The sequence below is a fragment of the Fimicolochytrium jonesii genome (genome assembly GCF_025526975.1).
Source record: "Fimicolochytrium jonesii strain JEL569 chromosome Unknown EV422scaffold_4, whole genome shotgun sequence".
Lineage (NCBI taxonomy): Eukaryota > Fungi > Chytridiomycota > Chytridiomycetes > Spizellomycetales > Powellomycetaceae > Fimicolochytrium > Fimicolochytrium jonesii.
In genome coordinates this window covers 637997-654353 of record NW_026515671.1, presented here as the reverse complement: position 1 = coordinate 654353, position 16357 = coordinate 637997, and the positions used below count along the sequence as shown (strand labels likewise).

The following is a 16357-nucleotide window of genomic DNA, read 5'->3' as shown; positions in this document are numbered from 1 at the left end:
GCCATTCTCGAGTTTCCCACAGTCGAGCGGGTAAGCTACAGTCTGGGGAGTCGGAGAAAAAGAGGGGAGGATGCTTATAAGCCAGTTATGTTTTCACACCATCGGCTCATCTTGACCGCCAGCCATTACGCCTACGCGGCCTGGTTTGACCCATGCAGCTGACTTGTAGGAAGCAGAAGGCCAAGCACATACCTGGAGGAAGCTTACTGGCGACAGTGAGCGTGCGCCTGTACTGCTGTATATATATGCGATATGTGAGCGTGGGAATGCCACGTATTAAGTTCGCCGAGTAACGAATGTGGCACCTCCAAACTCAGCGCACACTCGGCCGCCCGATTGATTGCGATGATCGCGACAAGCACGGTTGGTTGCATAACTTGCATTGCCGTGGCCGCCGCATCATAAACCAGATAAACCTTCGATTCATGCCACTTTCCCACATACGTACACTGAGGGTATATGAACACACACACAGCCAGACAGAAAAGGCTCCTCCACCATCTGATTAAGGACCACTCTTACATGCTTTACACGGCCTTATCATGCTTTTTAAGTCACATCACAAGCATCACTCTATGGCGCTACAGTGCGCTAAGTGTATATCACAGAAAAAAATACTGTAATTCCGCTGCATCAAATTGCTGGTATATTCACAGAATAGAGATGGCTTTGTTAACATGATGAAGGTAAAAACAAGTTTGGACACAAGGAACAGGAGTAAGTGTTGCCCATGTCCAGATGTACAGGAGGTACAACAACATCATCTGCGCGGATTGATGCCCATGGGTCGCAATGATCAGAACCTCCTGTATGTATGTACATCTGGACATGGGCAACACTTACGAGCCTCCTGCATTTGTTTCTCATACGCCGAGTCCGCTGCCACTGCGACCTCATACATCCTGTAGAGGTCCGGTTTGCGAATACTTCCAAGTACAGCATTTCTCCACCAATTCACAACGTCAGACAATCCAATGTCTCATCCATTGCGCTTTCCGTGTACTTGCATCGGAGGGGCTATCAAGCCACCATTGCAAAATCTCGACTTGCCCTTCCTTTGAGGCCCAGTCTTTGCATCAACAGTGTAGGGGCACCTGAGTCCGCTGTTTTACCACCATTCCCGTACAAGAACATGCCCGTTCGCTGAAGCCCCGTTCGGGGAACCTCCCACTCCAGACCTGAGTCCTTAGGCCACTCCAAGATTGCAACCTTCCCATTTCCTGATGCCAAGTCCCACGCTATATCTGAGCAGACGCATCTCAGGCTACTCCTTTTCCAAACATTGAGGAGATCCTTGTGGTTTTCCCTGGAGGCGTGTTCCATCGAACATTCGGGTGTGTGCGGAATGCACTGGTCACGAATCCGCAACAAGCGCAGATCCACGGCGACGAGAAAACGTTCTTTCACTGGGAGATATGCAGCAACCTCCTCGATTCTCGTAGGGCCGGCATGGTGGCGTGTGGGCGGGAGTTGCTGAAGAACGAGCCCACTTTGAGTGAGCAAGTTGTCGCGAGTGTTACGCGTCGTGAGACTCTTGAGAGCTTGAGACTGGAGGACTCGCTTGAGACTGGCTCAGCGTTTGCAGATTGGTGGACGTGCATGCAAAAACCGCAAAAACCGCAAAGTCCGTCCTGCCAACCAGCCTGCCAACCCATCCTGAGCTTGAAGCTGTACTACTCTGCCCTGGGTGCTTTCTGAAAGGGATATATATCTGGTAGATTTCGTCACTCCTAGCTCACAACGCAACCCATCCAGGAAATTGTCCAGCAGCACGACAAGTCTGATGCAGGTTCAGATCCTCGGCCGATTTACAACATGTGCGGACCGGGTTGCTAAGCTCCACCCATACGCAGCCACTGAACCGCTTTGGGAGGGGGAGTTGAGCAAAAACGATTTTGGAACTCGGGTCGAGCATCTCACTCAATTTAGCCCTGGCGGACGAGTTCTATCGTTTGATACCGAGGTGTCTGTTGTTGGTGGCACGGTATTCACCTACAACGGCGGCGTACACGGGCAAAGTTTTACCGCTCAAACCCAGTCTGGGAAAGGAGGTGCTTACGAAACACAGACCGATGAGCTTCGCCCCATCGCCACCCCATTTTACGCGCGCTTCCGTGTTGAAGAAAGTGTCGTTACAGACGCACCGTCCCGTGCGTGCCAACTTCGCAGAGCTCTGACCGTGTTGTACCCGCGCTCAATCACCTTATACTTTGACAATGGGGTAACGGAGCAGGTACCTATACCGTATCAGCTGGAAGCCGCTTGGCCTTTGCGCGAAGGTATCCTCATCAGACGGAAGGATGGACGTGGTGAAGATGCAACAGGGTCAGCACTGTATACTCTGAGAAGTGCATTGGATTACCCTCGCCCGGTTTCCGTTGGCAAACGCGTAAAGCCACCGCATGGTGGGGTGTCGGCGTCGTCTGCTGTAGTCAATGGAGCATCTCATGCGACAGAAGCGTTCGGTCGCATTTTAAAGGTTTCGGTCGCCGAAGATGCTCCGCAGATGATTGTCGCGTTTAATGACGGGAACAGGAAGCACAGCATATGGATGTGTTCGGATAGCGTTGGGAAAGTCGATGCTGAACCGCCTGTTGCAGACATTGCGCTACCCATGCGACGGGCGCTAGAGCCTGATTTCGGCCTCAGCCTCCTCTGGGAAGAAAGCGAGCCTGGCAGTTTAGGATTGAAAGATGCAGCCGAAACTACCTCGGTGTCTCCCATCAACGCGCATTCGGCGGTCATTTGTTTTTTGGGCCTGGCGCACGACGGAGAGGAATACTCCAGCGCGCAGGGTCGGCGGCGACTTGTGGCCTTACAATGCTCTCTTTCCGTTGGCACATCGGATAATAGAGCAGCATGGGAGATCTTGTGGAGCTTGCCCGCCTTAGGGGCAGTGCAGCTGAGATGCGTCAGATCGAAAGCATTCGACGTGTTAATATTGAATCCGGATCACACGCTCAAGCTCTGGACGGGTAATCAGGGATTTGTTGCTTGCAAGATTCCCACCGACTTTCCGTCAGTTTTATCAGGGCACTTGACTGGGCCTGGAAAGCGGCCCCGGTCTCCCGACGATACCGACCCAGGCAAGACAGACAGCATGGAAGACATCAGCGTTCCGGAGGCAGAGCCTGGATTCCGAACATCCCGAATCGTGCAGCTCAGCAGCGCCGCAGACAATCGCTTCAATCTTGAGCTTTCGAATGGCACCACATATCGCGCCACCCTGGAACCTAATTTCCGGTCGTCCGTTGTCCGTAGATGCGTCGAAGCTCTGAGACATGCGTTACCTGTGGACTTGTTTGACGCCTTCCAGCAGCGCCTTTTCACGTCGCAACATGGCACTGCCCTCGAACCGACGACTGAAGGCGATTACGAATGGCAGACGTTGGTTGGTGTGCTATGTTCCTTCTGCCGTCAGCGATTCCCCTCGGATCGCAAAGAAGCACAATCACCGAAGCGCCAGCGACCAGATTCCTTGACAACTCTTCTGAATCGGAGTAAACGGAAACGCCGTTGGATTGCAAAGTTGGTGGAACAGGCTTCTCATCTCCTTGCGGAAGAAGATGACGTATCGCAAGACACCTGTGTCCCGTCATGTCCTTCGCCGACGTCGCGCTTTGACCAGCTTGCCCAACACCCGAATGGCCCAAGTCTGACACCACATCTTCCGACAATCTTATTGTTCTTGCACGTGGTTTATGAAGATTTGAAGTTGAACATTCTGACAGCAAAACATGCTTCAAGACTTGCCCATGTGCTCCTTCACATCGCAAAGTCGCTTGAGTGGTCCGACTACGTATATTACTACGGCCAGGAGCAGCCAGAAGAGTCATTGGTGGATCTGTATTTTGGTACTTGTGGCACTTGGCTTCTTACATGTGGTATTGATACTGACACAATCGCCCGATAGACCCACTGCTTCAACCGTGTCCAATCCCACCAATCGACTTCCTCAGCTGGACTTTGCAGAAGACTCGGAGCAATATGGAAAACACGAGCGCTTTGGACGCTTTGATAGAGCTTATGCGCAACAAGGATAGCGAAGCAACGACTTTCCTCCGCAGCACCAGGGTTTATACGATCTCAAGATTGTACACTGAATTGCATTCCAACGGTGCGGTTGGTCTGGTTCAGGGCATGTTGGAGCATAGTATCGACAGAAACGCGCTAGCGACGCTAACTACAGGAATCGGGTTACCTCTTCAGCAAGCGATTGATGACTGTCGTGAAGACCCTCCTGGAGATTGGTCTGTCGATGCGTACCTATTGATCGGGAGAGAGGATCTAGCCACACAGGTAGAGCAGCTTTCGAAGCCTCTCTCTGCTGACTTTTCGATGAGTGAGGAGCTTCCCGAGGACACCAGCTCCAAGGCTGACGCCCCCTTCGACGGCACCGAGTCTGCTCAAACGGAGGTGTGCAAGCTTCGATTTAACAAAGATCGCAGAGTTGACGAGGTCCGAAAACTACTGCAATCTTCGCGCCCAATATTGGCCAAGATGGAGCTGGACTTCAACGCGACTGAGGAAAAGCAAAGGGCTGATCAACAAAAATACTTGATGGGCATCTCGACCCGGATTTTGGCGCGACCTTTGGGCCGCGCACCATTCACAATTGGCACGGTTACGCCAGTGGCTACCAACGTCTGTCCCATCCCGGACCTTGTCGTCTCCGCCCGCTTCGCACCGATGACCACTGAAGTTCCGCTCGATGTTTCCAAATCAACACAATCGCCACTGAGTTGGCCGGACTTCCACAACGGCGTCGCCGCAGGCCTCAGCATAGCACCACATCATGAAGTCGTGGATGGCGCGTGGATCGTCTTCAACACGCCTCTTGCAACTGAGGATGGAAAGCGGCATTTGAGCTGTAGGCACGCTGGTTTCCTATTGGGACTCGGGCTTGCAGGGAATCTGAAAAAGATGAATTTATTCGACCTGATCGACTACATGAATCTGAAAGACGAGTACACTGCCGTCGCGCTCCTGCTGGGTCTCGCGGCAACCCACAAGGGCGATCGGGATCTCCGCCATACCAGAATCTGCTACTCGCACATTGAGGCTGCAGAGGATATGGCCGGCAAACCCACAGGGGTCGAAGTCAAAGCCGCTGCTGTGCTCGGTATCGGCTTGCTGCATATGGGCTCGATGGCTCGGCTCCATTGCGAGAAGATGATGTACTTACTGGAAACGATTGAGAATGAACCGTCTGATTTTCCGGAACCACATAGGGAAAATTGTGCTCTGGCCTGCGGCTTTGCGTTAGGCTTTATCACGGTTGGTGGCGTCAGCAGCTCGAAGGCTGCTGGGATTTCCGATCTGAAGCTTGTGGATCGGTTGCTACATTACGCTTTAGGACGCAGCAAACATTACATAATTACGAGCGCGACGCTTGCTCTGGGCCTCATGCAGCTGAAAACCAACGACACAATGATCGCCGATCGACTGGCTTTGCCAAAGACGAGTTACTTCCTGAACCAAATCAAGCCTGACGTGTTGTTGATGCGCACCCTTTGCAGGAGCATCATTTTGTGGGATTCCATAAAGGCCACTGAAGAATGGCTCCTGCAACAGGTTCCGGAATATATCCGTAGAGGCACTCAAGAGTCTGCAGACGACGAAGATTGGGTTGATTTGTACTCTCAGGCTCAGTGGAACATTTTGGCTGGGGCGGGATTTGCGATCGGTCTCAAGTATGCTGGATCCTCTAATGAATCCGCTTTTCAAACACTGCTCTCGTATTGTCGGAAGCTGGCGGACATGTCGAGCACAGGCGGTACGAATCTTTCGTTGGTAGCAAAAGCTCAGTTCAATCGGTAATAACCTCCGTTTCTCTTAGGCTCAATGTTTCGAGACAAGCTCAACCGAGGCATCTTCCGGAACTGTTTGGATGTTATGCTTTTGTCCCTCTGTGTCGTTATGGCGGGATCGGCCAATGTCGAGATCCTACGCTTGCTGCGACGGCTGCATAACCGGACTGCAAGCGAAGTCACGTACGGCAATCACACCGCAACCAACATGGCCATCGGGTTTCTGTTCCTCGGCGCCGGCTCATATACGTTCGGAACCTCGAATGAAGCCATCGCAGCGCTATTATGTGCCTTATTCCCGCAATCCTCATCGCAAACTACGCACAATCGCGGACATATACATGCGGCGCGCCAATTGTGGGCTCTGGCTGTGGAGCGTCGCTGTTTCATCACCCGCGACGTGGGCACTATGGGAAAGTGCTGTCCACCGGTGGTTGTGACTGTGGCTGATGGAGTCGCAACTCGGGAGATAAAAATGAGCACCCCGTGCTTATTACCTGCATACGACAGTATCGTCAAAATCACCACCAGCAGCCCGCGCTACTGGGGCAGAGTATTGGAAGTGGCACACAACCAGCGTCATGCAGAGATCCTAAAGAGTGGCCGTGGACTGTATGTGAAACGTAAGATGCGCTATCTCAACCACATCCAGGACGAGGCCGATTCCGAGGAACCTACATCACGGTCCCTCGACCTGTCATCCACGCACCCGCATGTACCTGAGAGCAGCGTGACCGTTCCCATCAGCTTAGCTCCTGAGATTGCGGGGTTCGCAACCTATCTGTGTCCCGAGAACACAACGTCGGATCCTACGCATGTACTCCTTCAGCGATGCATTGAGTTTGAGAGTCCGGATGCCGTGACACCGCTCATGTGGATCGATGTTACGACGCGGGATCGAGGAAACTTCTCGCGCAGTGCCGTCTTGGCGTTGAAGATCATTCTGGAGAGCTATCAGTCTCGACAGACCGCGTCAGGTTCTAGCCGGGATACTACCTCCGACGGTCTGCGACAGCGGCAGTTACTCCCTGCATCGTTCATCAAGCGACTGCGATCTGAACTTGAGGCACACTTCAGGGCGTTCGAACGTGACGAAAACAACGGGGAGAACATAGTGGACAACCCTTGGAAACTATCTTTGTTCAGATATTTGGATTCCGATGTTGAGAAACGAGCGGTGTTTGCGCCAGAAGCACGAGCCGCATTCAGCGCGTATCTGGCATACCGAGAGTGGCCAACGGCGTCGGAACTAGAGTGGATTCGGAAGTCCGTCGCTCGCACCTCTGCGGCTGCAGGGCCGAAAGTTCCAACTACGATTTTGGAGTTGGGCGTATTGTCTAAGTTTCCTCGGATGCCGCGCAGGACACTCGAATGGGTCTTGGCGTATTGTCACTATACTAGGGAGCGGGAGCATTAAGCTCGAGGCATAATGGATAAACTGAGGGAGACGCCGAATTGGGTAGTTCTATACTTATGTAGTGCCCAACTCAGTTCTAGTTCCAAAAATGTTATCTACATGCTCAAGTGAGCTCTACGAGGTTCACAGATACATCCATCTAGATCTCTAACCGCTTACGTCCCCCAATGCGCCGCCCGAAGACTGCACCTATTGGGGTTTAACCGCACTTCGAGGCGCTGGAGGTGATGACGAACGCCGGGGCCGAGGCGCCGATCCGTTTTGTTCCTTCAAAATCGCCTCAAACCTCCGCCGCCGCTGGCTCTTTCGGGTCTGGTGTCCTTTCGTCCGTGCCACATCTTTCGCGCTTTTTTCCAGGTCTTTCAGTGTGATGACACGATCTCGCCAGGTATCCTGAGGGTATATCGTGAGCACCATAGCCGCTGGGAACAACATTGAAGATGCTTGCCGTACCCGCGGCGCATTCGAAGCAGACTGGTATAACTGGTCAGCCGAAACGACAATTCGATCGAACTGCCGCCTCCGCTCTTCTTCCACATCGCTGTGAAACCAAAACCAGTCAGCAATGCTATTCTCACATGGAGTCCTCCTCTCTGTGACGCTGAGACTCTTCATTCACCAATACCCACCTGGTGACCTCGTAGTCTCCTTCGTGCCTATGTTGCAAAGTAGTCCGACTGGGGTTCAAAGACAAGTTTTTCGAAACCCCGTTCGAAAACAATCGGAATGCTATAGGACGGACAGCATCAAGTCAGCTTCATGATGGGAAGCGTCCCAGCCGCCCACCCCCGTCCAGCCCATATACGCAAAGTCCCTTCGGGATACGCACCAAACCCAGTCGTCTTTCCCGCCTTGTAGATATTCTGCACATGGGCTATCTGCACCTTCTCCACCTCCAGCACAGGCTCCAACAACGACTCCAAGCATTTTTGCGCCTCAGCGACTTCTACATCCTCGCTCGGTGACCGTTCCATGATGTTGGGGTCACCCTTCGTGTATATGGCTGCTCTCACCGAAGGCTTCGAAGCTGCGTCGAATTCATGGCCGCTTGGCCGCGGCCGCGACGTGAGTGCCGACCATCGAGCCTTTTTGGGCAAGGGCAGGCTGAATACGTAGGAAGAGGAACCTGCTTTGCGTTTACCCATCGTTTGTCTATCAACTGCGAAAATCTGGGCGGAAGCGGAACGTTTAGCAGGTGTACTGTACTCAGAGGTGTACTGCTCACCCGTCACGGACCCTTTCGCGTTCGGCTTTTGAACGTTGGGCTTTCCGCGGGTTGTCAGCATTCCGGCCCCTCTGGCGGCGACTGAGCTTCATACATAAGCACTTGGGTCGGCGAACATCGGCGAACATCCCTCTTCCCCATTCCAATAGGGTACATATGCAAAACTGGAAAATGATCTCCCAAAGAGTCGGGCGTGGGCTGCTTGCCAATGTCCCACCACGGACCTCGTTCCTCCGTTCACCAACCACCATCTCGGCACTCCGACCACAGCCTACCCGCTCTTACACCGCACCCCCACAAGCCCGCGGCCGGCTTGCCAACATCACGTCCCTCGCCCTCGCCTTTTCCACCGGCGTTTTTGTCGCCGTATACGTGCAGAATGTTAACAAGGCACCCGACTCTTTCACGGAATTCACTGACGAAGCGGAGCTCGCCCACGCGACGGTGTTGAAGGCAGAGGCGGAGGGGCTTGCAGAGGTGGAGAGGCTGAGAAAGACCGACGGGTGGAAGGAGGTGGATCCGTATGGCTACTTGAGCGCTGGAAAGCTGCATAGGAACTTCACCGCTGGGACGTTGAAGGGCAAGGGGAAGGTTAGCGAACGAACGGGAACGTTTGGTGACTTGCTTTCGTGGAGGATGCCAATTTTGACTCAAGGATACCTCGCTCTAGTTTGCTCTCCGACCGCTCCTGTTTCATAACGCTGACCAAACTGAATGCGTTGCGATTCTGCACATCGGCGAACGTTTATCGGGGCATGATTTGATTTGTCATGGCGGCGGTGAGTATCGACAACGGGCGATTCGATCTTTACGTTGGCGGATTTACCGTACTAAACGTTCTGTGTTTTGTACAGTACTCGCAACCCTCCTCGATGAGATGTGCGCGCGAGCCAGTATCCCGTCGCTCCCGCACAAGACCGGCTTCACCGCAAACCTGACCCTCAACTACCGCTCTCCCGTCAAAGTCAATCAATTCATCGTCATCCGCAGCAAGCTCACAAAACTCGAGGGCCGTAAAGCATTTGCAAAGGCGCGCATTGAGAGCGTCGATGTCGATGAGGAAGGAAAGCCAAAGACGGTGTTTGTTGAAGCTACTAGTTTGTTTGTCAGCCCCAAGAATCAGCTGCTAGCCCTTGCTAGCAGATGGAACCCTTCGTAGATGGTGTCGGCATCCACCGGCAGGTCCATGCCTTATGCACTTATTTCGTGAGTCAGAGAGACTAGTACGAGGACTGGCATATTTCATTTTAGAGAACATCCGCTTCATAGATTAGCATCTTTGCAGTAGAGCAACTGTGACGCTGGAAGGGATTCCATAGAACGGCGGAAATGCAGAGAATGGGATTACAAACTCAATGGTGACAGCAATCGCAAAACATTTAACATGGAGCAGTAATGAGTATCTGAACCTTCGTGATTCTATTTACAGCGATTTCCGAAGGGGAGGGAATAATGGGAGGTGGGAAGATGTAGCGCCCAGTTCTAAATTCGGTTCAATGTGGTTGTTCTAGCCCAGGGTGGCTGCCGCCGTCGGATGGCCGGCATCCGACTTCCGTCTAGTAATGTGTATACGCTGCGAGAGCGCCTTGGTTGGATAGGTGAATGATACCGCTTGGTCGGGATCTTGATTTCGGACATGAGACAGAAGGAGAGACGACGGAGAAGTATGGACGTGTGGCGGCGTGGAATTCAAACTCTTTTCTTCGATTTTCCGTTCGACGACGAAGAAGTGAGGCCAGCTTCTCTCAACACCTCCTCGCGTTGAGACGGCGGGAGTTGGCCCGACATCTCCGCGATGATCCTGCGCAATCGCGCATTCTCGTCCTCTTCGTTCAGAGAACTAGCGCTAGTGCTGGCGCTGATGGGGTTGCTGCAACTCTCAACGGGAAGGTTTTCGTGACTCGAGCCTCGCGAGTGGTTGGCTGCTGCAAGGCGGGAAGAACTCGGGCCCAGCTTGCGGTTGACTTGGGTTGTGTGACGTTGCAGGGTGGGCGATTCATCGTCCAGTCGGCTGAAATGTCTATCTGCAGCCACCGCGGTCTTACGCGATGGTCGGACCAAGGTGACATTCCACGACTCTCTTGGTGATGCCAACCCGGATGGCCCCGGATATGCGCCCGGGGACCCGCTGGGACTTTGTGAAACGCCGTTGGGAATGGCAATGCTGTCGGTGGATCCTTGAATTGGACCAGCATCAGCGATGGCCAATGGAACTAGGGCGGGAGGCTCAGAGGGGCCGGCTGACGGGAAGTAAGAGTCTCTTGCTGGTTCCGTGTCCGCTCCAGGTGTAAGGAGAGGCGTCGTAGCACTCATGAAACGATCAACTTGTTCATCGGGTATCATTGCGTCGAGATCGTTTGCGGTAACTCTCGCTACAGGACGCGAGGCTTCTTCCAGGATCGCCTTCACGTTCTTGTCGACATCCTCCTTCTTGAAGCTCTTGATGCTTGCGCCGCTCCCTTTGATTTCCTCGACGCCCAGTAAAGAACCGGGGGTCGCGGCGCTGCGGCCATCCAACCAGGCGTTTTCGTCTTCGCCAATGTCCGCGTCGAGGTTAGTGACTTGTCTGCACATAGGGCAGAGGAACATTGCCCCGGTGCCTAGCAGCGGCGTGACGCATTTGTAATGGAAGCAGTGCGAGCACGGTGCGAGGAAGAGGGATTGGAACGGGGATAGGCCGTTGAGACAGATACAGCAGTCCGAAGTGGGGACATCTGCGGACGTGGCCGACGGGTTCATAGCGGTGATGAGCCCCTCGATGGCGGACTTCAATCTGTAAGAAAGTGAAGTATCAGCGACCATTCGATGGAGTCTCACAATTTGGGAATGAAGATGAGACTCACTTCATAGGATTGTAGGTCTTTGTGACACCCATCTTCACAGTAATGAAGATCTTGAACATGACGCATTTGTAGATCTCCTCCGTTCGCCCTTGATAGTCGACTCCGAGCTGGATCACATCGCCACTCTTCAGAATATGAGGTGCAGATTCCTTTCCGCTCTGCGACAATCGCAGACGGTTCAAAAACGACCCAGATGACGATCCCACATCACGGAAGCTAAAAGCAATGCATCTTAGAGACGAACTCGAAGAGGAGATAACGCTCGAACAGTAGAAGAAACCACTTACAAGACTTGTCCTTCGCGTCCCACCCACATTTCTGCATGCGTCCTTGAAACCACTTTGGAGCGAAATGCGACGAAATCGGCTGTCCGCTTGATCATTTGAGGTCGAGTTGCGCTAGTCGTCGATGGCGGTGGAACGGAACTTTCCCTTGCCGCTCGCGACTTCCGCTTGGTTTCTTTCCTCTTGGCACGTTCATCCTCGGCATCCTTGGGCTTCTCAGCGGAAGCGCCAGCGCCATTCTCGTTGAGAAAGTAAGCGAGAGGCGCATCGTTGATGTTGAACTCCATCTCCTCGACCCCGTTTGCGACGTTCGCTGAACGCTCCCCTCTTCGCCTGGAACTGTCCGCATTTCCCGCCACCGTATTGTGTCGGTCAACTTTGCGGCCGATCCGTACAATACTTCCAGGAACGAGGTCCTTTTCGACGGGCGAGAAAGTGAAGGAAGTGTAGCCGTTGCGACCTGGCGCCGGAGCGGGCTGGCTAGCCGGCCGGTCAGAGTGAGGAAACAGTTGCAGTCTCACTTGTAAGTGAGAGCCTGCCGGTACGGAAGTGAATGTAGAAGCCTGGATATCGGCATCCGTGAGGGATGGAGGCAACCCATGTCCGAGGAAGGACGACGGGGCAGATTTTGCAAAGTCGCTCATGCTTTGCCTACAGAACCGCAGATGCAACAACGATACTGTCGTGGGAAGAAAGGGAACGTTTAGCATATGCCCACGCCGTCTGCAATTGACCTCAGATGCACCCTCGTTCCAAGGACTCATCGTGCACACCTCGGCTCGCCATGCACTCACGTTCAATTGCGTAAGACCTCGCTAGCCAGTGTCCTCTTCCTGTTTGCGGCGACGGCGTATGGGTCAGGGCGGGACAAGTGTTCCTTGGCGAAGCTTCCCTTTCCCTTTTTGTTCTGTTTGTGTAAAAGTGGGGGATATCTGCGGCGGGGTTGTATTGCTGAGGCCGTTTTGATCTGCTATGTATCGTCCCATGGAATGTACATACATATGGAAAGCCTCAACCGAACGCTCGCGGCCGCTTGAAACACGTCAGGGGCTTCTTCTGTGCCTTTCGAGATGATAGAGGATGATCATCATGACAGCTTCTTGAGCGAGGCCATGCGGCAACTGGGACGACTTATGTCACATGTGCCACCCACCCAGGATCCAGGCCAGTCGGGACGCCACGGGAACCGCCGGATCGCAGCCTACCAATCTGATGGACGTCGGTACATTGTAGACCCTGCAACACACGTTTCCGGAGGTTAATCACACTCAATTCACACTCCACTGCATGACGTGGGTGCTTGAATGATGACCATGCTACGCTACGTAGAGAGAGCTGTTCTCTATACTATGCGGGATTTCACCATCTCAAACCGATCGATAGTGTCCAGCTTTTCTGGGGGTGGCCTCGTCCCCGGATGTTTGTGCGGAGCTTGCGGTGTAGATGCCTCATTCTGAACCATAACCGACCGTTTGCGCATGCTGTGTTTTTCCGGGGTGGCCGTCGTTGAGGACCGCAAGTCATCCCGCTCGCTAAAGATTGTGCGTTGTCGCGCGATCCGCAGCATAGACATGCCAACTGCAATCTTCATCAGAAGCAAACTAAATTCAAATGGTTGTTAAGTTTCGAGTCGTGATCGATCATCTGCCAAAAACTGTCATCCATACCAGACGTATACCGCTCCAACGATCGCCAGAGACGGTCCATATGTTGCAAAGAACTTTGAAACAAAGTCCGTGTAAAACGTCAACCCTTTCGACGCTAGTACCTGCCAGACCCTGCTCCCTGCGGCGTACAGCAACCGTAAGCTGTCCTCGGTAAACATAGCCTCCGAAGACCATCGCTTCATCTCGTCCGTCCATGCATAGGCGCATTCACTGTACAGGTTGACAAGGACTGCCATCATCGTGGGTTGAGATGCCGACCCGCCCATCGGCTCTGCCGACGAACGAAGGTAGATCAACATATTCAGAGTCTGGTAGGTCACGCGAATGACCAAGCACGCCAATGGGATCGAGACGAAGCCTATTCGCCGAGCGACAGCCGGCGATTGATCCACAAACTGCTGTGATGCGCCGAGAAATGGATTAGTTTTTGTGGCAACGATGAACACATATAACTTCAATTCTGCATACCATTTGTGGATCTCGAGCGTGCATATGCTCGTCCCCGGAAACCCCAGTCTTGGATTCGCGCCTCCCGTCCGACCCACTCGTCGGCCGCATTCCCACAAGGTCTCTGCACAAACTATCTCTGAATCTTCCATACACGCTCGGCTTGATGTAGTTGAATTTCGAGATGAAAGCATGCTTCAGCCAGTCCACAAGCACTTCGGTGCCTAGCACAACGATCACGGGTGTGGCAAGGCTCTCAAAGATCTTGTACGTGGGAGAGGAAAACACTTGAGCAAAGGCAGCTAACACGGAGGACGCTGTCGGGATGGCAGCAAAACTTGGCTGCTGGAAGATCGTCGAAGGCGCAAACATCGATGTGGAGAACAAATCGTAGAAGGAAGTAACGGCCGATTCCAGATTGCTCAGGCCTCCGGTAAGCTCAATCAGATTACGCAGCGTGATTATAGCGAGGAACACCGATAGCTGAAATCGCTCCACCACATCTGCAGCGCAAATCATATCGCGTGTCAGAATCAAGGAGCAGGAAATCACACAATCGCTTCCGCTTCCAAAGAAAACTCACCAGCACAGCTCAGTTGAAATAGGTTTTCTTTCTCGAATCTCTTAAAGACGCTTCCCTTGATTTCCACGAACTGATTGCTTATCAGTAACGTCAGCAGCGCATTGTTGTACGAGTTGATGGCCACGTTGAGTGTCATAACTTGATAGAACAACACTAAGCTGTGAGCGAACACATAGCAGAGGGCGACCAGGAAATGCTTAACCCTTCCGAATTGTCGTTGGCCTCCATTGGGATTGGCTAGCGTGTATTTCACAGTTGCTTTGGAGAAGAGTGAGTCGAGAATGTCGTGACCGAATGCGCTGCACAATTTGTCGCAGATCTATTGAAGAAGTCATCTAGTCAGTGGCGTCCTCAGAATCCAGTGGCGAAGTACGGTGTTACCTCCAGTGAATTGAAGATAACATAAAGCTTTATGAGGGCTTGCCCGCGCACAGAATGATAAATCCGCGACGCGTCATATCGTTGAAGCATGTAGGAGCACAGGACAATCAAAGCCGCCTTCATGAGGTCACATTTTTGAGCAGACTTCATGTGAATATGCCTAGAGCCCGACACAGTGAGAATGCATCGACATCGTGACATTTGCAAAATCGCAACCATACCTTGAAAAAATACTTCGGAAACCAACCCAGAAAGCGACAATGATCCGCAGCGGGAGGATAGTGAAGATGTGTAAAAAGGAATCGAAGCAGATAGTACATCCAAACAGCACGAACTGTCATCATCCGAGCAAGAAGATTAGTGGCATGATTGGTTGCATGGGAGCTCCAGCGCCTAATTGTTACCTTCTCAAGTTCCATTGGCACCGAGAGAAAGTTTTGTATCCTTTCCTTTTTCACGTCGGGACTCTCATCGAAATCTGCTCCAAACAGCTCGCCTTTGAAGTATGCCCACACGCTGTCCTGTAGGTTTGGCTGCAAATGTCCCTGCAACTCATCGACTTCGGCTGGACAGTCCCCTACATCATCGGAAGCTACCCGCTCCTCCTGCGCCACGGGGGCGACTGCTGGCGTTGCAGCGACGTTGACAGCACTGGATCGCGGGGATTCAAATTCCGCGGCGTTCATGCCTTGAGGTGGATGCTGGACAGAATTCCACGTGAGGACATCAGACGGCTCCAGCACACAGGAAACCCCGCTCTTCAAAGAGCACAATGATCCACGCGATGTTATACTGGCGCGGCTGAGGAAGCCTTGTGGAAACGATACTCGACGGGCTCCCGTTACTGTCCCTGTCGGGCCTCGTACGCCCATCACAGATAATGACTCTGGCGAAAGTAGATCCACCGACACCTCAGCGTGCTGCAATCTTAGAGATGCCTCGCTTGTCAAAGATTCCGAGCGAAAGTCGTTTATCGATATCGACCGTCGGTTCGAGCGGTCCTTCGGCCTAGCATCTGTACCTAACACGGAACGTTCCGCACGCGTTCAGCTTCCCATTGCCATTTTGAAGAAGGCCCGCCCATACATCGCCCAACCTACCTTCAGGGGCAGCTCCTATTGAGTCGCCGGCTGCGTTTCCAATCAGTTCAGCATCTTCTTGCGTCTTCCGCCGTTTCCGAACAGAATTGGGAGAACCAGGGGTCTCCAGGAAGCTCCCATCGGATTTTACAAGCCCATGCGCCTGCTGGGACAGAACATTCGTATCACTCAGGGTCGAGGAAGTTGGCGCATTGGAAGTTTGGTTCGGACGAAGGTGCAGCGAGTCTGATGAAAGATATTTCGTTCGAGTGATGTCGCCTGGGTTGATATTCGCAATGCCTCCGCAGTCCAGTTACCTTGACATGACTGTACCTTGCTCCTCTATCTCGGACCCTTTAGCATCTTTGGACTCCGGTTCGTCTCTTCCGCGGTCCATAATGGTCGGCATTGCTAAAGCTGTAAGTCTGTTGAGTGGTGATGATCTCCAATACAAGTTCAAAGCGTTCTCCGCGTTCTCACCCTATATACGTAATATCGCAAGTCCGAACGCAAGTTGACGTTTTCCTTCGTTGCAAGTCCGCTCCAAGTTACGTGCTCGTCTATCTGGTACCTCTGTCAAGCAGTTTGCGAAATGGAGTCGTCCTGTGAGGGAATTCCCAG

General features: G+C 52.9%; 5 protein-coding genes across 5 annotated transcripts; 2 read left to right on the top strand and 3 right to left on the bottom strand.

The window, feature by feature from the left end:
• The first annotated feature begins 1555 nt into the window (after window positions 1-1555).
• EV422DRAFT_309840 (uncharacterized protein) lies at window positions 1556-7322 on the top strand. The gene is made up of 3 exons (XM_053066173.1): window positions 1556-3854; window positions 3914-5776; window positions 5840-7322. Exons 1-3 carry the CDS (start codon window positions 1784-1786, stop codon window positions 7225-7227), a joined length of 5322 nt encoding a protein of 1773 aa, XP_052928061.1. The 5' UTR covers window positions 1556-1783; the 3' UTR covers window positions 7228-7322.
• On the bottom strand, window positions 7185-8459 carry EV422DRAFT_519172 (uncharacterized protein). Its single transcript, XM_053069574.1, has 5 exons — window positions 8057-8459; window positions 7857-7956; window positions 7681-7768; window positions 7282-7620; window positions 7185-7207 (listed from the first exon to the last, which is right to left on the bottom strand). The coding sequence occupies exons 1-4, from the start codon at window positions 8370-8372 to the stop codon at window positions 7417-7419; spliced, it is 708 nt and encodes a 235-aa protein (XP_052928060.1). The 5' UTR covers window positions 8373-8459; the 3' UTR covers window positions 7185-7207; window positions 7282-7416.
• Window positions 8460-8866: 407 nt separating this feature from the next.
• EV422DRAFT_480689 (HotDog domain-containing protein) lies at window positions 8867-9572 on the top strand (the record flags this gene model as incomplete). Its single annotated transcript, XM_053067301.1, has 3 exons — window positions 8867-9043; window positions 9123-9231; window positions 9307-9572. Coding segments are annotated over 3 exons (552 nt in total), but the record flags the coding sequence as incomplete, so codon positions are not given.
• Window positions 9573-10141: 569 nt separating this feature from the next.
• On the bottom strand, window positions 10142-12223 carry EV422DRAFT_564880 (uncharacterized protein; the record flags this gene model as incomplete). The annotated part of the gene is made up of 3 exons (XM_053072243.1): window positions 10142-11225; window positions 11296-11511; window positions 11583-12223. The coding sequence occupies 3 exons, from the start codon at window positions 12221-12223 to the stop codon at window positions 10142-10144; spliced, it is 1941 nt and encodes a 646-aa protein (XP_052928058.1).
• Window positions 12224-12881: 658 nt separating this feature from the next.
• On the bottom strand, window positions 12882-15845 carry EV422DRAFT_309868 (eukaryotic membrane protein family-domain-containing protein). Its single transcript, XM_053066175.1, has 8 exons — window positions 15758-15845; window positions 15062-15678; window positions 14879-14991; window positions 14658-14817; window positions 14277-14595; window positions 13715-14196; window positions 13247-13644; window positions 12882-13180 (listed from the first exon to the last, which is right to left on the bottom strand). The coding sequence occupies exons 2-8, from the start codon at window positions 15527-15529 to the stop codon at window positions 12922-12924; spliced, it is 2199 nt and encodes a 732-aa protein (XP_052928057.1). The 5' UTR covers window positions 15530-15678; window positions 15758-15845; the 3' UTR covers window positions 12882-12921.
• Window positions 15846-16357: the final 512 nt, after the last annotated feature.

Coding starts and splice junctions, on each gene's coding strand:
- EV422DRAFT_309840 (XM_053066173.1), top strand. CDS start 1,784: ATGCAGGTTCAGATCCTCGGCCGATTTACAACATGTGCGGACCGGGTT. Junction 3,855..3,913: donor ATTGGTGGATCTGTATTTTG/GTACTTGTGGCA, acceptor ATCGCCCGATAG/ACCCACTGCTTCAACCGTGT. Junction 5,777..5,839: donor GGACATGTCGAGCACAGGCG/GTACGAATCTTT, acceptor CGTTTCTCTTAG/GCTCAATGTTTCGAGACAAG.
- EV422DRAFT_519172 (XM_053069574.1), bottom strand. CDS start 8,372: ATGGGTAAACGCAAAGCAGGTTCCTCTTCCTACGTATTCAGCCTGCCC. Junction 7,769..7,856: donor GGAGACTACGAGGTCACCAG/GTGGGTATTGGT, acceptor TTGGTTTCACAG/CGATGTGGAAGAAGAGCGGA. Junction 7,621..7,680: donor CTGCTTCGAATGCGCCGCGG/GTACGGCAAGCA, acceptor ATATACCCTCAG/GATACCTGGCGAGATCGTGT.
- EV422DRAFT_309868 (XM_053066175.1), bottom strand. CDS start 15,529: ATGGGCGTACGAGGCCCGACAGGGACAGTAACGGGAGCCCGTCGAGTA. Junction 14,992..15,061: donor TGCCAATGGAACTTGAGAAG/GTAACAATTAGG, acceptor GGATGATGACAG/TTCGTGCTGTTTGGATGTAC. Junction 14,197..14,276: donor ATTTCAACTGAGCTGTGCTG/GTGAGTTTTCTT, acceptor TTTGCGCTGCAG/ATGTGGTGGAGCGATTTCAG.